A 9,909-nucleotide genomic window follows, 5' to 3' on the forward strand; every position below is an offset into this window, starting at 1 on the left:
CCTTGCGCAGGGGTCGCAGCTCCAGCTCTCGTACCTCGGTACAGAGCCTGGCCCGGCACCGATCTCCAACCCCTGTGCGCAGTCCGACGCGTGGATGGCGCCGGTCGAGATCCCCCGCAGGTAGTCCACGCCGTCGTCAGGCACCGGCCGCCTCAGCACCAGCCGCTTCAGCACCAGCAGCCTCGGCACCGCAGAGCCAATCGCGCTCGTGGTCGGCACCACGGTGACACAGACGGCACCACTCCCAGTCCCGAGGTGGGAAGTGTCGCTGCAAGAGCTCGAGGAGGTGGAGACGAGCATCATCCAGCTCCTCCAGCAGCTCGTCCCCCCGACGGCACCGCAGGCGTCGGCACCAGCGATCGCTCTCTTCATCCTCATCGCGGGGCCGTTCACCACCCAAGAGCCGCAAACATAGATCCAGCGGCTCTGGGTCCTGGGGCCGCCACCCTGAGGCGTTCCGGCAGACACCCATGCCTGCTCCGGCGTGGGCCCAAGGCCCCTTGCAGTGGCTGTTCTGGGGGCCCTGGGGTACCCAGGTGGGCCAGGGTACCACCTCTGTCCACTCCTCGGTGGCCCAGCCAGTGCCCCCCCCCCCGAGTCAACCGGAACAGGGCCACCCCTCTGATGAGCCCCTCCCGCAGTCCTCCTCATCCCCGGACGATGCGGCTGCCAGGGACCACAGGGCTCCCCTTTATGACTTCAGGGCTCACCAGGACCTTCTTAGAAGGGTGGCGAGCAACCTCAATATGGAGCTCAAAGAAATGTCTGAGGAGGAGGACCCCCTCTTCGGGGTGTCTGGGTTGGCAGGGCCGTCAAGAGTCGCCCTACCGGTGCATGACAGGGTCATGAAGTTAGCTAAGGCCCTGTGGCAGACCCCATCCTCGGTGGCTCCCACCTCCAAGGGAGCCGAGTGGAAGTACTATGTCCCCAAGCAGGGTTTTGACTTTTTATATACTCACCCTGCCCCGGGGACTTTGGTGGTCGATGCCGCTAACCAGCGGGATCGGCAGGGCAGCCAGGGCAACACCCCTAAAGACAAAGAGTAAAAAACTGGACCTCTTTGGCCGCAAGATGTATTCTACTGTGGCCCTGCAGCTGAGGATTGCAAATCACCAGGCACTCCTCGGGAGGTATAACCTCAACTTGTGGTCCTCGCTGCAGAGGTTTGCTCCGGTGTTGCCCCCAGACCAAGCGGCGGATTTCGCCACTGTCACCCAAGAGGGTGCTGCGGTGGCGGCAACTGCCTTACAGACTGTCAGTGATGCGGCGGACTCCGCCAGCAGGGCCATGGCTACAGCTATCGTCATGCGACGCTGCTCCTGGCTCCAGGCGTCGGGGCTATCCCAGGAGGTCCAGCAAGCCATCCAAGACTTACCATTTGATGGCGCTGGCCTCTTTTCTGATAAAACGGATGGAAAGCTCCATGCCCTAAAGGACTCCCGGGCTACTCTGAGGTCCCTAGGGCTTTATACCCCGCAGGCCTCAAGGCGTCAGTCTCGGCCTCAGGCCCAGAGGCAGCCTCAGCCCCCTCCTAGGCTGTCCCCCAGACCTGCCCAACCCAGGAGAGGTCGGGACCGGTACCGGGCGCCCAATCGCCGTGACCACCAAGGGTCCTCGATGGGATCCCAGCAAGGCCCAGGCAAGGGCCAGAGTAACAATAAACGTCAATTTTGACGGGGCGCACGAGGGTGGCACTCCTCATTTCCCCCTGGATCTCTCCCGGCCTTTTGCCCACAGGCTCCAGCCACAGTACGCCGAGTGGGAAGCTGTCACTACAGACCATTGGGTCCTCGGGATAGTTCTGCAGGGCTATGCCCTGCAGCTTACGGCCTTCCCCCCGGACTCTCCCTCTACCCCGTCCCTCTTCAGGGACCTCTCTCACGAGCAACTCCTCACACAGGAGGTCAACTCCCTTCTCCTGTTGGGAGCTGTGGAAGAAGTTCCTCCACAGGAAAGGGGAAGGGGATTTTACTCATGGTATTTCCTAATCCCCAAGGCCAAAGGGGGCCTGAGGCCAATACTAGACCTCTGTCGTCTGAACAAATTCATCAGACGCCTCAGGTTCCGCTTGGTGTCTCTAGTCTCTATCATTCCTACCCTAGATCCATGGGACTGGTATGCTGCCCTCGATTTAAAGGATGCATATTTTCATATTTCTATCCTCCCCGATCACAGAAGGTTCCTCAGGTTCATGGTAGCTGGCTTCCACTACCAGTTCTCGGCCCTGCCATTGGGCCTCTCGTCAGCCCCCAGGGTCTTTACGAAGTGTATGGCAGTGGTGGCGGCCCACCTGCACTGCAGGGGAGTCCATATCTTCCCGTACCTGGACGACTGGCTGATCCGGGGCAGGTCCAGGGCCCATGTGAGGAACAGCCTAGCACTCACCTGTGCGACGTGCACCAGACTGGGGCTGCTCATCAACGAGCAGAAGTCCACACTCACCCCGGTGCAGCGCATAGAGTTCATAGGGGCCACCCTGGATGCCACCCAGGCCAGAGCCTTCCTCCCACGGCCTTGATTTGAGACCACGGCCGCCATAATCACCGATCTACACAGGTCCCCCATGACAACAGCCAGGCACTGCCTCCAGCTGTTGGGACATATGGCGGCATGTACGTATGTGGTGAGGCTTGCTCGCCTCAAACTCAGGCCTTTCCAAGGGTGGTTGGCCTCGGTATATGTACCAGCGAGGCATTCGTTGAACAGGGTGGTCACTGTCCCCGCCACGGTACTGTCCTCCCTGGATTGGTGGAGGAAACCGGGGGAAGTTCTGAGGGGCGTTCCCTTCAGAGACTTGGCTCCATCAGTAACTCTGATTACGGATGCCTCAGATGTAGGATGGGGGGCCCACATCAGCAGCGACCTGAGCACCCAGGAGCTCTGATGGACAGACGAGAGGTGTCTTCACATCAACGTCAGGGAGCTCAGAGCAGTCCGCTTGGTCTGCAAAGTCTTCCTCAAATTCCTGAAGGGCAGAATGGTTCAGGTCCTCACGGACAATACAGCGGCCATGTTCTACATGAACAGGCAAGGGTGGGCGCGCTTCTCGGCTTTGTGCTAGGAGGCCATCCGTCTTTGGGACTTAGCAGTGAGGCACGACTTTCATATCAGCCTCTCATCTCCCGGGAGTCAGGAATGATGAGGCGGATCACCTCAGCAGGTTGTTCTTACCCCGCCACGACTGGTCACTGCACTCGGAGGTGGTGACTTCAGTCTTCCAGAACTGGGGGGTTCCCCAACTGGACCGGTTCGCGTCGTCCTGGAACAGGAAGTGCCCGAGGTTCTGCTTGCTCTGGGATCGTGAGCCGGGCTCCCTCTCCGACGCGCTCCTTCTAGACTGGACGGGGACCTTCATGTATGCATTTCCCCCTGTTCCGCTCCTGCCCCAAGTCCTCTTGAAAATCAAGAGAGACAGAGCGGACATAATACTGATTGCACCTGCGTGGCCGAGGCAGCACTGGTATAGCATGCTGCTCGACCTGTCTATCAACATGCCAATCCCGCTCCCGAGGCGCTATGACCTGCTCTCACAGGACCAGGATCGCCTGCTGCATCCGGACCTGGACTCCCTCCATCTGACGGCATGGAGACTCTGTGGCTGACGGAGGGAGAGAGAGCCTGCTCCGTACAGGTCCAGCAGGTTCTGCTGGGCAACAGGAAACCTTCCACTCAGGTGGTGTACCGGGCCAAGTGGAAACGGTTTACCTGTTGGGCGGAGTCCCGGGGCATCCCACCGAGCGGTTCGCCCATACAGGCAATTTTGGAGTACCTGCTCCATCTAAAGCTCCAGGGTCTAGCACTGGCCTCCCTGAAGGTGCACCTGGCGGCTATTTCGGCCTTCCACCAGCCAATGGAGGGACGATCCCTGTTCTCCCACCCCATGTCAGTCAGGTTCCTCAAGGGGGTGGAGAGGCTGTACCCGCAGGTCCATGACCCGGTGCCTCCCTGGGATTTGAATCTGGTCCTCACCATGTTGACAGGACCCCCCTTTTAGCCCTTGGCTACATGCCCGTTGCTTGTCCTCTCCTGGAAGGTAGCCTTCCTGGTGGCCATTACATCAGCTAGGAGGGTCTCGGAGTTAAAAGCTTTGACCTTGGAGCCCCCTTACACGGTCTTCTACAAAGATAAGGTCCAACTGAGACCCCACCCGGCTTTCCTGCCTAAGGTGGTGTCTCAGTTTCATTATAACCAGGATATCTTCCTCCCCGTGTTTTTTCCTAAACCGCACGGTTTGGCAGAGGAGCGGAGATGGCACTCCCTGGATGTCAGACGAGCCCTGGCCTACTACATTGAGCGGACCAGACCGTTCCGGAAGTCAACACAGCTCTTCGTGGCTGTGGCGGACCGGATGAAAGGCTCACCTGTCTCCACCCAGTGCATCTCTACCTGGATCACCGCCTGTATCAGGACCTGCTACTAGTGGGCGAAGGTGCCACTTCCAAGAGCTGTGACAGCGCACTCAACCAGAGCCCAGGCCTCATCTGCGGCCTTCCTGGAAAGGGTGCCCCTGCAGGACATCTGCAGAGCAGCGACCTGGTCATCGGTCCACACCTTCACGTCCCACTACACCATCGTACAACAGGCGAGGGAGGACGCGGGCTTCGGCACAGCCGTACTGGCAAGGGTGGCTCAACGCTGACTCCTACCCACCTCCAAGGTATGGCTATTTAATCACCTATAATGGAATGGATATGAGCAATCACTCGAAGATAGAAAACAGGGTTACTTACCAGTAACTGTTGTTCTTCGAGATGTGTTGCTCATATCCATTCCAAACTCACCGTCCGTCCCCACTGTCGGAGTCGGCAGAAGGAAGGGACTGAGGGCCCACAGGGTCGGCGGTGCCCTATGTACCGCGGCATGAGCGCGGTACTCCAGGGGGCGCCTGAGCTGACCCTACGGGGCTTGCTAAGGGGAAAAAAGTTCCGGGAATCTGTGCACGGGGCGCACACACACCTATAATGGAATGGATATGAGCAACACATCTCGAAGAACAACAGTTATTGGTAAATAACCCTGGTTTTTTGCTGAATACGTGCAATGAAAATAAGCCTTTCTAGAAATTTCACCGCAATGAATCCTGAGCTTTCTTAAGGCTAGGCAAACATGGATAACCAGAGAATATGCCCTAAGCCTACAGAGCAACTTACCTGTTCAGAGGTCATGAGAGAGCGATAAACAGTTCTGCTTTTGCCTCTCAGAACACTGGCATGATGCTCTTTTTGAACTGCTTTTTTGAACAATTTATTGGAAGCCTATAAGAAGCTGGTTCCTACAGATGTCCATATATTGCATTAAAGGCAGCTAAATATATAAATACCTCCTTACTTTAACTTACTTTTCCATATAAGCAAATGCTTTAGTTGCCACAGGGGTGTTATATGATTATGAATAAGTGGGGAATGTGTCCATGAGACAATCCCTCTATTAAGGTGGTTTCACACTGAACAGTTTCAGAACCCCTGTCCTACAGTGATTCTCCAAGGTCTACCCTCCTATTGTGCCCTGCTCCCCACTTCTGCCTGTGCCTCATCTCTCCCTCATGTTGAGAACCAATACAGAGGAAAGACATGGGATATGGAGAAACTGATGTGATGCTCAGAGAGCATCCAGGAAGGTAACAAGGAAATGTGTTACCAGCATGAAGTGGCTGGCTTACTGGGAAGGGGACAGGATTGCCCTGTGCTCAGTGGAGGGGTCAGGAGAGGATGAGGAAATTGATCTGTGATGAGGAAGTTGGAAAAGACTTAATAGAGAGAGGACAATGCTCTTGCCATTGAGGAGGGATGGAAGCCAGTTATATTTGAATTCTCACAATTATAAAACATTTTCAAGGATATGGCAGTTCCCAACTTCAAACTGGGATAATTTAGTTGGGTTGGTCTTTGAGCAGGGGGGTTGGACTAGCTGACCTTCTGAGTTCCCTTCCAACCCTAATCTTCTATGATTCTATGAACTCTCAGGACAAGACCCTTCTAAAGGTTAAAATGGGAACTTTCAGATGATATTCAATTTTTTTTGGTGCACATTTTTACTTGTAAAGAGACTGCAGATCATAGCAACTCCTCCTGAGCTGAGTACGCCAGAAAAGTGCCAAACAAAATGTTTCCTCCTTCATACCAACAACACCCAGTCAGCATTCATAAGGACTTTCTAAAAAGTATAAACTCTGATGAAAAGATAAAGTGATTATACAACCTGAGTTAACCAGAACAGTCCCAATTTTTCATATGAAGCCCTAGTATCCCAAGAATTTATTTCAGAGTTCCAATTTTTCATTTTGTCAAGCAAACCGTTTGTTTCTCTGTTTTTAACTTCAGAATGTTCAAATGTTATACCAAATACAATTTGTTCTATGTTTACCAGGAACTGACAGTTTAGTGGAATGATGTGTGTTCAGTGTGAAGAACAGCATTCAGAGTGAATAGTTGAATGACTGTAGATGCTATCAAAACTATTCTTTGCTCAGATTGTCAGTGGCATTTATTTAATGTTTCAGAATAAACTCATTCAGAACTCTTAATTTACTGGGAAAAAATCCTCCACTGAAAAATATGCAAAAGTTGCTATTGCATTGGAAGCTGGCAATAGCAACACCACCATGCATTTTAAACAAAAATGTTCTTTTGTCTTTGGTATGAGTACATTATGAATCTAAAAAATAACCATATAAAAGAAATATGCTGTTTGACTTTGAAAATATGGTCATCTTAATGAGAGGTCTGTTACACTTCAAGTACACTCCTTATGCCTTAAATAACCCTTTAGCAACATAAAAACATTTTAAAAGTGTTGATTTTTTGGTGGCTTATATGTTTAAGATTATTTTAGAATATACCTACCACTTTCCTTTAAATAATCTCAATCAATATTTGTCATGTTTTGGCCTCTGTTCTCACTTTCCTGAAGGGAAGTAGCAATGTAATTAAAATAAATATTAATATAGCATTACCCTGCATTGTTTGTTTTATGATTCTTCGGGGAAAAAAGCCCCTCTACTCTGAAACATTCTAATAAAATCTAAAAATCCATCATTACTATTATGTTTGTTTAGTCACTGAATACCCAGAAGTATGGTAGGTGCCTTATGTTTTGTACAGTTTTGTTTAAACTTGCAATGAATCTGCTTGTCATGGTTTTTAGAAAAAAGCAAGGCTCCTTTGTTATGACTATGGAGATGTTATTTGTGAGGAACATGAAATGCCACAAGGAATCCACCTAATTATTTCTGGAATGACAAAGGTAAGTTATGTTTACTGCTCAAAATGTATTGCGAAATTTACAGTTGGTAATCTCTAGGGAAACTAAATGCTGGAGTTATCCTGTTAAACACTTTTTGAAAATTTGCAGAGTTCACCTTAATTAAATTGTCATCTTAGATCTTGGAATTGTGTACCCACCACATGAACTCTGGAATCATTAATAATAGTTAGTTTTGTTGAGGCTGTGCATTTCGATACATGCTCACTGATGTGGAAAGATTATAAAGAGGCAATAGGTTCCACATGCTCAATTCCTGTTTTTTCCATATGCCAACAAATCTTACAATTGCTGGTCTCAAAGAAATTGTTTCTATTTCCTTTCACAGCCAGGGTTTTTCTGCTTACTTAGAAGTTAATAATAACCGTTCTTAGAATTTTTTTAAGTGTCGATAGCTCTCTTCAGGCATTGTTGCAAGAAGGACAGATTTTAGTAGAGTAGCCTCTTTTACTCACAAAATGTCTATTTCACAACAACAATATTTGGCCTGCTTGAATAAAGAACATTCTTCTAAGGGGTATATATCTTGTGCCACCTTTCCACCTGAGCATTGACAAGCTCCCCTACTGCTGAGTTCTTCAAATCTGACCAGATCAGTAGTCTTAAAAAACTCTCTAAAATTTCCTTAGCCTCAAACTTTATATGTAAAAATCATGGTGTGGTTACCAACTTGCTACACCATATCCTTAAAATTATAGAGAAGGGCTATGATGTCCTTTAGTTTGTTGTTATGATATCCTCACATCTTCACTTCCTTCTCTTGAACCTTCTCATGAAATTTTACTGAGAGAGGAAGCTGCGTCCACAAGTTTTTGCAAATAAAAGAACATCCTCTCATAAGATCGGAGGTTTTTTGTTGTGTTAGATATTTCCTCATTCCGAAAAAATGCAGTGGACTTTTGCAGATTCTTGATATACGAAGTCTCAGCAGGTTCATTAAAAATACATTTTAAAAAATGATTCCTATATGGTAAAGATGGCCAAACTTACTGACCCCCCTGAGACTGCCTTCCATGCAGGGCAGAATTCTCTAGCCCCACCACTCTGCCGCAGGGCAGAAACTCTGAGCTCCCCATCTCAGTCTGGTAGGCAGAGAATGGGAAGGAGGGCATAGAGGGCTTTGCGAGCCACACTTTAAATGTAAAAGAACTGTATGTGGCTCACAAGCCATGGTTTGGCCATTACTGCTATATGGTGACCCTTAATATCAAGCCTATAAGCTTCCGTAGGATTCACTTTCAGGATATCGTTCCATGCATTCTAATAAAGGAATCTCACATGAAGTATTTTAGATTTTAGTAGTGTAATGATCATTGCAGTTGCTCTCTAGTTTTAGAATCATAGAAATGTAGGACTGGAAGGGACCTTAATAGATCACATAGTCCAGTCCCCTGCAGTAAGGCAAACCTAAGTTTTATCTAGACCATCCCTGACAGGTGTTTGTCTGACTTGTTCTTAAAAACTCCAGTGACGGCAATTCCACAACATCCCTAGGTAATTTGTTACAGTGCTTAGCTACCCGTACAGTTAAGTTTTTCCTAATGACTAACATAAATCTCCCTTGCTGCAATTTAAGCCGTAAGCCTTTAAGGACTTCTTGTCCTCTTCACAGCAGTTAAGAAGAATAGTTAATCGCCCTCCTCTTATAACAGCCTTTTACATACTTGAAGACTGTTGCCATATCCCCCTTCAGTCTTTGCTATTCCAAATAAAACAATCCCAATTTTTTCATTCTTTTCTCATGGGTCATGTTTTCTAGACCTTTAATCATTAACTGAACAATGGTCCTCTGGACTTTCTTCAGTTTGTCCACATTTTTCCCAAAATGTGGTGCCCAGCAATGGACACAGTACTCTAGGTAAGGCCTTATGAGTGCTAAATACAGTGGAAGAATTACTTCTCTTGTCTTGCTTGCAAGACTCCTGCTAATGCATCCCAGAATGATGTTCACTTTTTTTTTTCAACATTATTACATTGTTGACTCACATTTAGCTGGTGATCCACTTCAGTCCCCAGATCCTTTTCTGCAGTACTGCTTCCTAGACTGTCATTTCCCATTTTATATGTTTGCAATTGATTATTTCTTTCTAAGTGTTGTACTTTGTATTTGTCCCATATTGAATTTCATCCTATTTATTATAGACCATTTTCCAGTTTGTCAAGATCATTTTGAATTCTAATCCTGTCCTTCAAAGTGCTTGCAACTCCTCCCAGTTTGGTAACATCTTCAAACTTTCTAAGTATACCATCTAGGCTGTTATCCAAGTCACTGATGAAGATATTGAATAGAACTGGACCATGGATAGATTCCTGTGGCACTCCACTCAATATGCCCTTCCAGCTTAACTGTGAAGCACTGATAACTACTTTCTGAGAATGCTTTTTCAACCATTTATGTATCCACCTTATAGTAGGTTCATCTAGGCTGTATTTCCCTATTTTGCTTATGAAACGGTCCTGTGAGACAATATCAAAAACCTTACTAAAGTCGAGATATATCACATCTGCTGCTTCTCCCCTATCCACAAGGCTTGTTACCCTGTCAAAGAAGGAGATTAGGTTGGTTTGACATGATTTGTTCTTGAGTAGTCCTTGTTGACTATTACTTATCATCTTATTATTTTCTAGGTGCTTACAAATTGATTATTT

At 48.5% G+C, this 9,909-nt stretch overlaps 1 protein-coding gene across 1 annotated transcript in view; it reads left to right on the forward strand.

Annotated features, from left to right (window-relative positions):
• LOC137148007 (solute carrier family 9 member C1-like) overlaps positions 1-8,842 on the forward strand; it is a 192,392-nt gene extending 183,550 nt beyond the window's left edge. Inside the window, exons 16-17 of the mRNA XM_067540414.1 lie at positions 7,144-7,242; positions 8,837-8,842. Coding sequence (XP_067396515.1) covers positions 7,144-7,242; positions 8,837-8,842 — 105 coding nt within the window. The remainder of the gene's footprint in view (positions 1-7,143; positions 7,243-8,836) is intronic.
• Positions 8,843-9,909: the final 1,067 nt, after the last annotated feature.

The sequence above is a fragment of the Emydura macquarii genome, unplaced genomic scaffold, assembly GCF_026122565.2.
Source record: "Emydura macquarii macquarii isolate MOO-44397 ecotype Brisbane River unplaced genomic scaffold, CSIRO-AGI_Emac_v2 contig_587, whole genome shotgun sequence".
NCBI classification, from domain to species: domain Eukaryota; kingdom Metazoa; phylum Chordata; order Testudines; family Chelidae; genus Emydura; species Emydura macquarii.